Genomic DNA, 15950 nt, shown 5'->3' on the forward strand with positions numbered 1-15950 from the left:
CTATTAGCTTCTGACATTAAAGAAATATTCAAAATTTAAGGCTAACACAAGATGATAGAAAATGTCCATGATTTTCAATAATGTATTTTTTATGCTGCTATGATTATTTATGCCTAATTATTTCTCAAGAAAAATTTTAAAACTTTATTTTATTGGGTACTATTTTTCTGTTGTTTTGTGGAGAATTTACAATTTATAAAGTTTTCTTCAATATCATAATTTTTATGTGTTTACTTTCAAAAGTTCTACATATGACAAAACAACATGTTTTCTGTTTCTTGAACACATTCAACAATTTCCATCTCTTAATCATGTTTTAGTCTATGATTTAAGAAAATGCCAAAATTTTCAAAAAGTAATAATTATAAAACCCTTTCAACTTCTTACTTTTAGTATCCAAGTTACTTTTAGAAATTTTATTTTTAATAGTGATTTATTTATTTTTAATACAACTACTGCAGATGTCAGCAGGCTCATAAACAATGTCAGAGGTTTCATAAGCAATCTGTTTGTGATATTTACATGTGGATGAATTTTGGTATGCAGGGCCAAAACTTTGTGGACTCTTTGGGAGATAACCAGGGAGCAGCACTCCTGGACCCCAGTTTTAGAGGACAGACCCCCTCACCCAAGCAGAGCTAGCTTACAGTTACATGAAGGCATGTGGGCTTGGAAAATAATGAAAAGTTCTGTTAAATCTAGGCCCACCAGTTTCTCCACTTGACTTCATGCTTTCTGTGTAGCCTCTGCAAATGGTTTTTGTTTTTATAACCAGTTATTTAATTAATGACATGATTAGAGCTTATTTAAAATTCTTAAAACATACACACATAACTGATTTCCCTGTGAGATTATCAAAACTTTTAATTAAATCAACAATTTCTAAGAACCGCAAAGAGGATTAGAATTAATTCATTAATTTTAAATGCTTAATAATGTGTATTACATTAATAATATAGTTAGATTTCACTTTTTTAAGTCCTTTGAGAAATGAATAGAAATTGTTATGAGGATGATACTGAAATTCAGTAGTGCTCTTTTTAAATTTTCTTCAGCTGTTCTATTTGCCCGTGGTATACATTTAACGTAGTATTTATGCAGTACTTTATACAGGACTTCTAGTAATACCTCATCATTTTGTGATGATAAAAGCTTGGTTTTTTTGTTTGTTGTATCCAGATAGCCTCCAGAATTCTTAGGCTTTACTTCCTTTGAACATTTTTATTCGATTATTATATTCAAGTTTTACTAGTAGATCACTCTACTAGATTACCAAAAAATATATTCACTAAAACAAAGATGAGGGGGCAAAAAAAATTTCAAAGAGGCCTTTTAAACATTAGAATTCAAGTAGTACGTAGGGCAAGAAAATAATACAATATAAGCATGAATATATCTTCAAAATATAAATTACAAGTATTTCGGAATGCAATTCAGAGATCTGCAAGTAGGAAAAGACTTAGAGGGATCATGGAGCTATAGGATAAGGTTATCTTTAAAAAAATACAAGCAGGAATGAGAATATTAAACTGTTTAAAATACAGATTGAACAAATATATCCTCCAGCTTAAATGTTTTTCAAGGTCTGTGAAACAGTTAAGGCTGATTGCTACAGACCTATTTTATGACCAAAGTAACTTCCCTGAGACTTATTTTCTCATCTTTGAAATGGGCCGATCAGATTGGATGATCTCTGAATCTTCTTTGAGCACAATCACTTCATCTTGATATGAAGCAAAGGCAAAGGTTTCATAGGCCATAGATCAGATATTTTATGTTTGTTTTTCTTTTTCTGGCTCATTCTGTTTCCCTCTCCCTCCCTCCTTGCTCCCCTCTTTCTTTGCTCTACTTGTAGCCCCTACTTCTTCCCCTTGTTCAGTTTTCTGCCTTCTTTCTTCCCTTCTTTTCTTTCTGACAGAAAAGACATAAGAGATAAGTTTAATATTCGTGGTTGTTTTGTGATGGGCATTTGGAAACTAAAAGAGGTCAGAGGAACGGTTGTGTCCTGATGTGAAAAAGGCTTCAAGAGCTATTGCTCATTGTCTGTTTCTGGAAAAGAGCAGCACCCAGGAAGCCGCTTTAGACTACCTCCACGGCCAGCAGTGGGGCTGGCTTTGTTCAGATGCATTCACATGGATGGAAAGCAGCTGATTTATGTTGTCCGCCTCCATATGTGAAAACCTCCAAATTGTTTTGATTATAGCAATCCAGGAAGAAGGTTATGAAGGGAAAAAGAAACAAATTAATCCACTTTCTTTGGGAGAGAGCTGGGATAATTTGTAAAGGGCTGCACTGAAGAAAAATAAGTTTCTTAAAGACAAAAAAAAAAAAGAAATCCCTGGCATGAATTAGTCACATTTATGTGAAGAATGTAAGCCTGCTTAATACTGAGGGAAAAAACTGCCTGTATTTATAGGATAGGACAGAGAACAAACTAAAAAATTATACCATCCAAAATGAAATAAAACAAATGGAACTCCTCCACCCACCCACCCTGCCCTGGATATCAAGGCAGACACTTCAAGGCATCCTTATATGCATTAATTATATTGTTCTCCATGGCAGTACAAAGCCGTGAAAAGAGAAAGAGGCCTTTAACCACTCTCTGTTCTGGGACTGAAGTATACCACATGTATTTACATCTGTCCTAAATTAGAAAGAAATACACAATGTAAATAAATATGGCACACAAAAGATGACCAAAACTCCACGTTGCCTTACAGATAATCTATTTTGAATCAAGTTAGGGTGATCCATATGCTAAAAAGGAAATAACTTTTTGAAGCCCTGTAAGAGGGGTTAGTAAAAACAATTTTTTTCAATAATTTTTTTCTGTTTCTTGAGAAGAAAAGTAGAGGTAGGGGAGGGAGGAGAGAAGGAAAGTCAGGAGAGTAGCATTGCCAGATAAAACCAGTACATTTGAATATCTCTAGAATGAGTCTAGTTCTGAGTATTTTAGCCGGGATAATTATTTCAGTTTGAATATGGTAATCTGTCTCTTTTCATTCATTGATTTCATTAGGTAGGACAGTATACCAAACAATGTAAGTATCTGGAAATGCAAAGGTCTAGTGCTCTGGACTGCAAGTTTCCTAAAGTCATAAAAAACAAAAGATCCCCAGAAAAAGATATCTCTGCTTATTTTCACACAAAGAGTTTTCATTTTCTGTTTGATAGATTTTTGAAATATCATGAAAGAAGTATATTAAATTTTTTTAAAGTTATTGAGAATCAGCCTGATTTTAACGATAGTAATGGTAGATCGCTGTGATTTCTAACTATTTGGAGGCTGTGTGGGGTTTATAAAAATATAATGGGCAATAGGCAATAATTTATTTAATGAAATTTCAGCATTGAATGTAAACTCTAAATATATGTTTGTGTTCATTTTCCATAGACAAAATTAGTTTTGTGAATAAATTTTCATTTGTAGTTTGCAAGACATATCAAGAAATCTGAAGGCCAGAAAATTCCCAAAGTTGAGTTGCAAATCTCAATTTATGGAGTGAAAATTCTAGAACCTAAAACAAAGGTAAGGTTTATTTTTGAACATCAGAAGCATTCTACTCTTTCATTAATTGCAATCACAGTCCTACGTTAATAAATATTTAAAATATGTTACCCAGTGGCTCAGCGGTAAAGCATCCACCTGCAATGCAGAAGGTGCAGATGTGGGTTCGATCTCTGGGTCAGGAAGATTGCCTGGAGTAGAAAATGGTAACCTACTCCAGTATTCATGCCAGTAAAATCCCATGAACAGAGGAGCGAGCCGTGCCAAAGTCCATGGAGTCGCAAAGAGTTGGACACGTCTGAGCATGCTCACACTTACCCACTGAAACTACCTAGTTCTCAGTTAATGACAATTTAAAACTCTATAGGATTTATAGGGGGAAAAACAATGTTTGGATTTGCTTTCTGAGTGGTTTGTTCTTCAGCCTGTGTCTGGGATATAACAATCTATATTGAGTGTATTCAATGGTATTGGTCTTGTATTTAGGAATTTTTCTTCATATGCTTTGAGAGAGATGCATTTAAGTTCGGTTCACGGAGTATGAAAGAAGACAAAAGCTGTATGATGTTCATTAAAGTGTCCTGATCGACCCTTATTACCTGTAGACATAATCAGTGTGTATTAGTTTACTATGGTTTCCATAATAAAATACCACAGACCTGGTGGCTCCAAAAATAGAAATTAGTTTCTCACAGTTCTGGAGCCTGGAAGTCCATGAGTAAACTGAGAGCAGCAGGCCTGGCTTCCTCTGAGGCTTCTCTCCTTGGCCAGCAAATGGCAGCCCTCTTGATGTCTCTTTGCATGGTGGTCTGCACATACACTCCTGGTGTCTCTCTGTGTGTCTAATTTCTTCCTCTGAGAAGGTCACCTCCTCTTATAAGCTGGCTTAGAACTTAACATTCAAAAAACTAAGATCGTGGCATCTAGTCCCATCATTAATGGCAAATAGATGGGGAAAAAGTGGAAACAGTGACAGATTTTATTTTCTTGGGCTCCAAAATCACTGTGGAGGGTGGCTGCAGCCAACAAATTAAAAGACACCTGCTCCTTGGAAAAACATCTAGACAGCATATTAAAAAGCCAGACATCACTTGGCTGACAAAAGTCTACATAGTCAAAGCTATGGTTTTTCCAGTAGCCATGTAAAGATGTGAGAGGTGGACCATAAAGAAGGCTGAGCACCAAAGAATTAATGCTTTCAAATTGTGGTGCCACAGAAGATTCTTCAGAGTCCCTTGGACAGCAAGATGAAATCAGTTAACCCTAAAGGAAATCAACACTGAATATTCATTGAAAGGATTGATGCTGAAGCTGAAACTCCAATACTTTGGCCATCTGATTCAAAGAGCTGACTTACTGGAAAAGACCCTGATGCTGGGAACGATTGATGGCAAGAGGAGAAGGGGGTGACAGAGATTGAGATGGTTAGGTAGCATCATTGATGCAATGGACATGAGTTTGAGATACTGGGAGATACTGAGAGACAGGCTACCCTAGTGTGCTATAGCTAACGGGGCCACAAATAATGGGACACAACTTAAGGAATGAATAACAACAACATAAGGACAAAAATCAGATTGGATGAGGAACCACTCTAATGACCTTATTTTAGCTTAATCAGCTCTTTCAAGCCTTATTTCCAATTAAGTTGGAAACACAATATAGTTTTGTTTTGAGGTATGGGGAAGTAAGCCTTCAACATATAAATTTGGGTATGGGGACAAAATTCAGCACATAACACATGGTAACACTGTAAATGTGAGGTTCTTGTATATCTCCCCTACAGATCCAATGGAAAAAAAAAAAAATGAAAATATAATCTCTTCCAGATTCCAAAGTAGGAAAAACCACTAGACCATTCAGGTATGACCTAAATCAAATCCCTTACAGTTAAACAGTGGAGGTGACAAATAGATTCAAGGGATTAGATCCAATAGGCAGAGTGCCTGAAGAACTATGGACAGAGGATTGTGACACTGTACAGGAGGCAATGATCAAGACTGTCCCCAAGAAAAACAAATGCAAAAAGGCAAAATGGTTGTCTCTTCAGTTCAGTTCAGTCACGTCCCACTCTTTGCGACCCCATGGACTGCAGCACGCCAGGCCTCCCTGTCCATCACCAACTCCTGGAGTTTATTCAAACTCATGTCCATTTAGTCGGTGATGCCATCCAACCATCTCATCCTCTGTCGTCCCCTTCTCCTCCTTCCTTCAATCTTCCCCAGCATCAGGGTCTTTTCAGATGAGTCAGTTCTTCACATCAGGTGGCCAAAGTATTGGGATTTCAGCTTCAATATCAGTCCTTCCAATAAATATTCAGGACTGCTTTCCTTTAGGTTGGACTAGTTGGATCTCCTTGCAGTCCAAGGGACTCCCAAGTCTGAGGAGGCCTTAAAAAAAAGCTGATAAAGCTGATAAGCTCAAGGCACAGGAGAAAAGGAAAGATATACGCATTTGAATGCAGAGTTCCAAAGAATAGCAAGGAGAGATAAGAAAGCCTTCCTCAGTGATCAATGCAAAGAAATAGAGGAAAACAATAGAATGGGAAATACTAGAGGTCTTTTCAAGAGAATGAGAGATACCAAGAGAACATTTCATGCAAAGATGGGCACAATAAAGGACAGAAATGGTATGGACCTAACAGAAGCAGAAGATATTAAGAAGAGGTGGCAAGAATACACAGAAGAACTATACAAAAAAGATCTTCACCCAGATAACCATGACGGTGTGATCACTCACCCAGAGCCAGACATCCTGGAATGCGAAGTCAAGTGGGCCTTAGGAAGCATCACTACACACAAAGCTAGTGGAGGTGATGGAATTCCAGTTGAGCTATTTCAAATCATAAAAGATGATGCTGGGAAAGTGCTGCACTCAATATGCCAGCAAATTTGGAAATCTCAGCAATGGCCACAGGACTGGAAAAGGTCAGTTTTCATTCCAATCCCAAAGAAAGACAATCCCAAAGAATGTTCAAACTACCGCACTCATCTCACACACTAACAAAATAATGCTTAATATTCTCCAAGCCAGGCTTCAACAGTACATGAACTGTGAAATTCCAGATGTTCAAGCTGGATTTAGAAAAGGCAGAGGAATCAGAGACCAAATTGCCAACATCCATTGGATCATCAAAAAAGCAAGAGAGTTCCAAAAAAAATCTACTTCTGCTTTATTGACTATGCCAAAGCCTTTGACTGTGTGGATAACAACAAACTATGGAATATTCTTAAAGAGATGGGAATAGCAGACCACCTGACCTGCCTGCTGAGAAATCTGCATACAGATCAAGAAGCAACAGATAGAACAGGATGTGGAACATCAGACTGGTCCCAAATTGGGAAGGGAGTACATCAAGGCTGTATATTGTCACCCTGCTTATTTAAATTATATACAGAATATCATGTGAAATGCAAGGATGGATGAAGCACAAGTTGGAATCAAGATTGCCAGGAGAAATATCAATAACCTCAGATATGCAGATGACACCACACTTAATGGCAGAAAGCAATGAAGAACTAAAGAGCCTCTTGATGAAAGTGATAGAGGAGAGTGAAAAAGTTGGCTTAAAACTCAGTGTTCAGAAAACTACAATCATGGCATCTGGTCTCATCACTTCATGGCAAATAGATAGGGAAATAATAGAAATAGTGAGAGACTATTTTGGGGGGCTCCAAAATCACTACAGATGGTGACTGCAGCCTTGTAATAAAAAGATGCTTGCTCCTTGAAGGAAAAGGACAGCATCTTTTAAGACAGCATCTTAAAAAGCAGAGACATTACTTTGCCAGCAAAAGTCCATCTAGTCAGAGCTATTGTTTTTTCCAGTAGACATGTATGGATGTGAGAGTTGGACTATAAAGAAAACTGAGCACCAAAGAATTGATGCTTTTGAGCTGTGATGTTGGAGAAGACTCTTGAGAGTCCCTTGGACTGCAAGGAGGTCCAACCAGTCCATCCTAAAGGAGATCCGTCCTGAATATTCATTGAAAGGACTGATGTTGAAGCTGAAACTCCAATACTTTGGCCACCTGATGCAAAGAACTTACTCCTTGGAGAAGACCCTGCTGCTGGGAAAGATTGAAGGTGGGAGGAGAAGGTGATGACAGAAGATGGATGGCATCACCAACTCGATGGACATGAGTTAGAGTAAGCTCTGGGATTTGGTGAGGGACAGGGAAGCCTGGCATGCTGCAGTCCATGGAGTCACAAAGAGTTGGACACGACTGAGCAACTGAACTGAGCTGATTCCACATTCACATTAATATGTAGTCGTAAATGTAATTTTCACCTAAAATTCCTATGTTGAAGCCCAACTCACAATATGGCCATATTTGGAGATAGAGCCTTTAAGATAATTAAAGTTAAATGAGCTCAAAATTAGACCTTAATTCAATAAGACTGGTGTCCTTACAATGAAAGAAAGAGACATCAGGTGTGCGTGAATACAGAGGAAAGCTATGTGAGAACATAGCAAGAAGACAGCCATCTGTAAGCCAAGAGGTGAGGCTTTAGCAGAAACCAAACCTGCCAATTCCGTGGTCTTGGACTTTAAGCCTCCAGAACTGTGAGAAAATAGATTTCTATTCAATCTGTGGTATTTTGTTATGGGAGCCCTGGAAAATAAATATAGTCCTTTACTCATAATGCCTCAGAATTATTGTTTAGTAATTTTGATAAGATCATGAAAGTCAGTTTCAAAAAACTGATTAACATTCAACTCCAATTATTTTACAAATATATATTACCAATGCTTTCTTTTAATACAGTAGCATGTTTACTGACCAGGCTTCCCTGGTGGCTCAAATGGTAAAGAATCTGCCTACAATGCAAGAGACCTATGTTCAGTCCCTGGGTTGGGAAGATCCCCTGGAGGAAGACATGGTAACCCACTCCAGTATTTTTGCCTGGAGAATCCCCATGGACAGAGGAGCCTGGCAGGTTGCAATCCATGAGGTCGCAGAGTCAGACACGACTGAGCAACTAAGCAAGCTTACTGACCAGTTAATTCAATTTGAAAGCCCTAGGAAATCTAGCCTGTAAACAAATTATGAAAATATTTTCATAGATCTTTAGAGTATACTAATCCATCATTTGCCACTGATATCTTCAATCGATGTGTGTAACAACCCCTGACAATGTCTTGCTATTCAAAGAGTGGTCTGTGTTAATACTGTTAAAAAAAAAAAAATATGTCAGTGAGGAAGAGACTGGCCAGTCAGGCAAAGTGTAGAAGGATAGTCTCAGGAAATATGCCTTCAGCAGAAGCCTTAGTAAGTTGAGCATTTGTACCTCCTTGCTGTTGAAATGGCTGAATCAGGCTATCTAGCAGTGACTAAACATTACAGTCATACAATATAGAGCCTCATTTTAATTTTCATGCTTGCAAACAACTCTTTGATGGCTTACCTTTGGTTTTGTATGCAAGGAAAGAATGCAGTGCTGTAGACAATTTCTTTTAACACTTGCTTTTATAGCTCATTTTTGTGTACTCATTTTCAGCCTATGATCAGTAAAGTACATCAGAGTTATCGATCAAATCTCAGCAAGCAGACATGTCAATCTCTGAACTTGGAAGGATCCAGTGACAGATGCTAGAGTTACAATCCTTTTTAGCTCAATCGGTAAAGAATCTGCCTGCAATGCAGGAGCCCCAGGTTTGATTACTGGATGGAGAAGATCCCCTGGAGAAGGAAATGGCAACCCACTCTAGTATCCTTGCCTGGAGAATCCCATGGACAGAGGAACCTACAGGCTACAGTCCATTGGGTCGCAAGAGTCAGACATGACTTAGCAACTAAACCACCATACATATATATACACACACATAGTATATATATACTGCATATATAGTATTTATCTTACTACTAATTAACAAACTTAACTCAGTAATTTGGAAGCTGAATGTGTAAATCTTCTTCATTCATTGCTTCAATGGAAAACATTGCAGAAGTTGCAAGGATGATTTTCCTTAGGCAGAAGAGGTTCAAGAGTATTTGAGTTTACCATGAAGACATGTACTATATAATATGTTTCATATGAAATTATATACAGATGAAGTTATGTTTTAAGCTGTAATATTAGTAGCAATAAAATAAAATGAAAAGATTCTGGTTCAAAGGGTTCTGCCAATTCTGTAACCTTTTGGAAATATATGAATCTATGTAGACCTCAGTGTCCTCCTAAGTAAAACTGCACAGTTGAAAGTAATGGTATCTGAAGATCCCTTGTAGCTCAGGAAACCCATGAACCTCTGATCCTCCTTCCCCTTGTGTTTTTCCAAGTGCTATTGAAATGACTTAGCTAAATTCTGAGTCAGGAGGTTTATCTCATTACGTTTTTATTTAAGTTGAGGTGTATGTTATTATAAAACCAGAGTTGACAGATGATGTTTCATAAGTTGTATGTTATTAGCACAGATGGTATTCCAGAAAAAGAAAAAAGAAATCTCTTCAACTATGTTTATTTTCATCTGTGTTCACAGGAAGTTCAACACAATTGCCAGCTTCACAGAATATCATTTTGTGCAGATGATAAAACTGACAAGAGGATATTCACTTTCATATGCAAAGATTCCGAGTCAAATAAACATTTGTGCTATGTTTTTGACAGCGAAAAGTGTGTAAGTATGCCAGATGTTTTAGGGTGGTTTGCTCTACTTTGCAAGTCAGGAATTATCTTGTTTCCAGTATTAGTAAAGTATTTAGAAATGAACAAGGTCTGCAAATACTTAACTTCACTAATAGATTCTTCCTGTCATGAGAATATGCTTCAGGATTTCATCTCTAACTAAATTTCACGTTCATGTGCACAATCTTGCATGCAAATTTCTTTCCTTAGAATGTCATCCTTATGTTATATGTTTACCTGTCTTATAATCACTTGACTTACTTGAAATTTTAAACTCAAATACAATTTAGTAATATGCATATAATATAAAAGAGTAATGGTAAAGCAAAGTATTTTTTCAGGAATGTCATGGATCTGATGAAAATAAATATTTTAAACTGTAGGAAATGAAATTTGTATGGCTCCTCAAAAAAAAAAAATCTCTTATACTTTAAAACTCTGGTTCTTGATTTTCATTATTCAGAAAACTGTATATAATGAAATGTGATAGAATTGTGTGTACGTGTGCCTAGGTGAGTGATTGAGCTTGTGAATATAATCGAAAGTTCTTAGCAAGTAAGAACAATCAGGATATTCCAAAGTTAAGCTCTCTAACAATTCTTTAATCATCTGGAATTCTTAAGGAAAACCCCATATCTTGACTATGTGCATAAGCTAATACTAATGATAGCCTGGTCTGAGGTCCTGTTATAAAATGTAATATGTGAATTCCAAGCACACATTGTAGCCATTAATAGCTTTAAATGAGGAAGAACATTTAGTCTCAACAGGATTGCCTTAGACAGGAAGAAATTTAGTTTATTTATTATTCATTTTATCATACTGCCAAAATAGCAGGGAATAATATTGCTATCACTATAATTTATTTCTTTAATTTCAGTATGTGGGCTTCTTAAAAACAAATACTTTTTTATCTGTCCATGTAACTCCTGCATCAGATGGAAAATAGATGCTCAATGAATTTTTTCCTTTAAAAAGGCTATGTTGATAAATTGACAAAAGGTAGAGCAAGTTATTATCTCTATCTTTTAAACTATACTTTAAATAAGCAAACTAATGTGCTAACCTATTTGGCATCATAATATGTTTTGAAAATTTGATGAATATTATGAAATATCTTGTCAGAATAATATCCTTATCTGTTTAAGACAATGTTATGTGAACTATATGGCATTTTGTATGAAATTAAAAAGTTCTATTTGAAATGTATCCTATTGAATGAATGCCGTATATTTAATGTTCCAGGTGCTTCTTAACCATGATTACTTGCAGGTGTTTTCTCTGTGATTGAGAAGATTAACGTTGATATTTGTTGACTATCTTCTAGATGTAAAATATTATAACCTTTTACCACTTAGGACAAACAGTAAATTCGGTTGTCCTACTTTCTTGCCTTACATATAGAAATAAAGTTCCTTAGAATTTTTTGAAATATTCATAACCCAAGTCCTTTATAAATACTAGTCTTTTTATAGTTTTATGTCACATTTTACCTTTCTTTGATCCCCAAACTTGTTACATGATTATTGAAACATACGCTTGCCAGAATTCCCCATTGTTTTCAAAGTACAAACTGTATCTCTATCTGATCATAATTTTTTGTAATCAATTTCCAAAATTTCACTTCCTTGACCCATTATTCCTCTCCTGATATAGCGTATCAGCTTTCTTTTATCTTGAAGGTTGAAAATATTTGCTTGTAGCCTACACCAGTGGCTCACAACCATTAGTGTGCGTGATTTCTGAATTATAATTGACAGCAGAAGCAAAAAATGCTTTCTGATGTGATTCTAAATGAATATATAGAAAATATGTAAGGCAGGAATCTGTTGGATCATCGAAAAAGCGAGATATTTCCAGAAAAACATCTACTTCTGCTTTATTGACTATGCCAAAGCCTTTGACTGTGTGGATCACAACAAACTGGGGAGAATTCTACAAGAGATGGGGAATACCAGACCACCTGACCTGCCTCCTGAGAAATCTGTATGTAGGTCAAGAAGCAACAGTTAGAACGAGACATGGAAAAACAGACTGGTTCCAAATCAGGAAAAGAGTACGTCAAGGCTGTATATTGTCACCCTGCTTATTTAACTTATATGCAGAGTACATCATGAGAAATGCTGGGCTGGATGAAGCACAAGCTGGAATCAAGATTGCCGGGAGAAATATCAATAACGTCAGATGTGCAGATGACACCACACTTAATGGCAGAAAGTGAAGAAGAACTAAAGAGCCTCTTGATGAAAGTGAAAGAGGAGAGTTCAAGAGTTGGCTTAAAACTCAACATTCAGAAAACTATAATCATGGCATCTGGTCCCATCACTTCATGGAAAATAGATGGGGAAATAATGGAAACAGTGACAGACTATTTTGGGGGGCTCCAAAATCACTGCAGATGGTGATTGCAGCCATGAAATGAAAAGATGCTTGCTCTTTGGAAGGAAAGTTATGACCAACCTAGATAGCATATTAAAAAGCAGAGACATTACTTTGCCAACAAAGATCTGTCTAGTCAAAGCTTTGGTTTTTCCAGTAGTCATGTATGGATGTGAGAGTTGGACTATAAAGAAAGCTGAGCACTGAAGTATCGATGCTTTTGAACTGTGATGTTGGAGAAGATTCTTGAGAGTCCCTTGGACGGCTAGGAGATCCAACCAGTCCATCCTAAAGGAAATCAGTCCTGAATATTCATTGAAAGGACTGATGCTGAAGCTGAAACTCCAATACTTTGGCCACCTGATGTGAAGAACTGACTCATGGGAAAAGACCCTGATGCTGGGAAAGATGAAAGGCAGGAGGAGATGGGGACGACAGAGGATGAGATGGTTGGATGGCATCACCAACTCAATGGGCATGAGTTTGAGTAAACTCCAAGAGTTGGTGATGGACAGGGAAGCCTGGCATGCTGCAGTCCATGGGGTTGCAAAGTGTCAGACACGACTGAGTGATCTGAACTGAACTGAAGGCAAGTATATTATGAACAGAGAAAATTAAAGGCATATAAATGGAGGTAAGGTTTCTACACCTTTCAAACTGGAAAAATGACAGCACTAGTAGACTGAGATAAGTTGTATAATATAATATGAATCCCAGAGCAACCACTAAAAAACCTATAAAATGGGATACATCTAAAAATACATTGCCCAAGTGAATGTGTTAATATCAGATGAAATACACTTCAAAGTAAAGAAAATTACATAAATGAGGCAATATTTAATAATAAAAAGCTCATACTACCAAGAAAACAGCAACCTAAATTTACATTGCCAAATCACAGAGCTGCAAAATAAATTAAATAAAAACTTGATAGAAATGAAAAGAAATATAGGGTCAGTAGGCAAATACACAGTTATATTGAAGATTTCACCACTACTTTTCTTAAAATTAATGGAACAACTAGACAGGAAATCATCAAGAATATAGGTTCACTCAACAGCATCATCAACTAATGGAATCTAGTTAACAACCACGGAGAACTTCATTCAACAACAGCAGGTTGCACATTGTTTTCAAGTGCCAAAGGAACATGTACCAAAATAGACTGTATCCGGGGCTATAAGACAAATCTCAAAAGTGTAAAAGAGTTGAAATTATTAAGCAAGTGCTTTTCAACAACAAAGAAATCAACCTAAAAGTGAAGAACAGAAAGTTTATATGAAAGGCTTCAAAAACTTGGAAGTTTTGTTTATCCACATGTCAAAAAGGGCATCGCGTTTGTAAACACTCAGTAGGTCAAGGAGGAATCTTCAAAGAAAAAAATCTTAAGTGTGTGAACTATACAGAAATGAAATAGAACATATCAGTATTTATGTGATACAGTTAAAGCAGTTCTGGGAGAGAAATCAATAGCAAGTTAGTATATTTAAAAGCAGAACATTTCAAATCAGTAATCTAAGCTGCCAGCTTAAGTACTTAGAAAACAGATTATCAAATTAAACAGAAGGATGAAAATAAGAAAGATAAGAGAAGAAATTAATGAAATGGAAAACAAAAACAATTGAGAAAATCAATAACACAAAGAGCCGTTTCTTTAAAAGATCATAAGAGTAACAAAATTTCAGTTAAGATTAGTAAAGCAAAAAAAAAAAAAGAAACAAATTACCAATATCAGACATTAAACAGGGATTTCACTGAAGAACCTCCAGATATCAAAAAATATTAAGAGGATGCTATAATCAACTGTGTACACATAAATTTGACAACATAGAAGAATTAATTTCTCAAAAACGAAAATGACTGACTACCGAATATTGGATAATTTGAATAGCCTTGTAACTGTAAAGAAAATTGAATTTATAATTTCAAACTTACTAAAGTAGAAATCTCTCTACTCCTAGATAGTTTTACTCTGAAAGAATCCATAAGATGCTTAAAGAGGAGTTAACATTGTTCTGCACAAGCTATTCCAAATAACAGAAGTGAGAAAACTACCAAAATTCATTTTTATGAAAGTTTTATTTTTCAGACAGTGCTAAAAAAGGAAACTACAGACCAATAACCCTCAGGAATATGGATGCAAATATTTCTAGCAGAATATTAAATATAATTGAGCAATATATAAAAGAATTATACACCAAATCCAAGCAGAGCTTGTTTCTGGGATGTAAGTCTTATTCAGCATCAAAAATCCAATAATATAATCACCATATTAACAGGTTAATGAATTAAAGTATATGATCCTATCAACAAACGTTTTAAAAAATATTTGAAAATAATCAACACCCATTCATGGTTAAAAATCTCAGAAAAATAGGAATAGAAGGAAACTTCTTTTACTTGTATGATTTGGGTGTTTGTTTTGCTATCTGATTCGTACACATATAACCAAAATGTTTTTGTTCTAAACAGACAATATAAAACCATTAAGAGTATGTCATTGCTGTCATAAATTTGTAGATATGATTTTAGATAAATTTAATAGTTTATATTACATAGTGTTTATGGCAACAAATAAATTCTAATATAGAACATTGTGTTTCTTATACAGTTAACATCATTAATATTTAACATTATTATTGGTAAAATAAATATAATTGATACAACTGAATCTAATATATGTTGAGTAAATGTAGACTTATCAATTTTTCTCATAATTAAACCTGAGTATTACTATACCCTATAGCATATGTAAACATATACATATATATATGAGAGGAGTCAAATATATGCAAAATCCATAACCTCCTGAATTATGCACAAATTATAGTTGCTACCTACATGAAGAATAGAGGGAGCCAAGATTAAGATTAAGAGCTAAAGGAAACTTGAAATTTGTTTGTTATGCTCAAAGACTTTAATATTGGTTATACATATATACAGGGAATTAAAGGAAAAAGAACATAGTAATAAGGAAGCAAATGAAAATTTTAGCATGGAAACAGCAAATACTAAAATAATTCTATGGTTAGGTAAAGTAACTTAAAAAAATAGATAGACTTAACATCAGATTTGGGATGGCCAAAAAAAATGGTCAGTAACCTAGAAGATAGATGAGAGAAATTATCCAATTAAATGAACAGAGAAAATAAATGATAGTAATATAGAATGACAGAGCCATAATCACCTGTAGGAAAAAATGGAGTGTTCTAACATGTGTGAAATCAATGTCATAAGAAGACAGCAGAGAGAAAGTAAGACAGCAAAGAAAATCCTGGCTGAAGAATTCCCAAATGTGGTGAAAATTGTCAACCTACAGATTTGAGAAACTTCAAGCTGAATCAATTATAAAGAAAACCACTTGTAGTTATATCACAGACAATCTATAAGAGAGAGAAAGAAAGAGAGTGAGAGAATGATTAAGGGAATA

At 35.6% G+C, this 15950-nt stretch overlaps 1 protein-coding gene across 3 annotated transcripts in view; it reads left to right on the plus strand.

The window, feature by feature from the left end:
* Positions 1 to 15950, plus strand: part of GULP1 (GULP PTB domain containing engulfment adaptor 1) — a 315347-nt gene that overhangs the window by 251982 nt on the left and 47415 nt on the right. For all 3 annotated transcript variants that reach the window (XM_043488361.1, XM_043488359.1, XM_043488360.1), the window contains exons 6-7: positions 3434 to 3532; positions 9996 to 10133. In XM_043488361.1, the coding sequence (XP_043344296.1) occupies positions 3434 to 3532; positions 9996 to 10133 (237 nt within the window). The remainder of the gene's footprint in view (positions 1 to 3433; positions 3533 to 9995; positions 10134 to 15950) is intronic.

The sequence above is a fragment of the Cervus canadensis genome, chromosome 15, assembly GCF_019320065.1.
Source record: "Cervus canadensis isolate Bull #8, Minnesota chromosome 15, ASM1932006v1, whole genome shotgun sequence".
In the NCBI taxonomy this organism is placed as follows: Eukaryota; Metazoa; Chordata; class Mammalia; order Artiodactyla; family Cervidae; genus Cervus; species Cervus canadensis.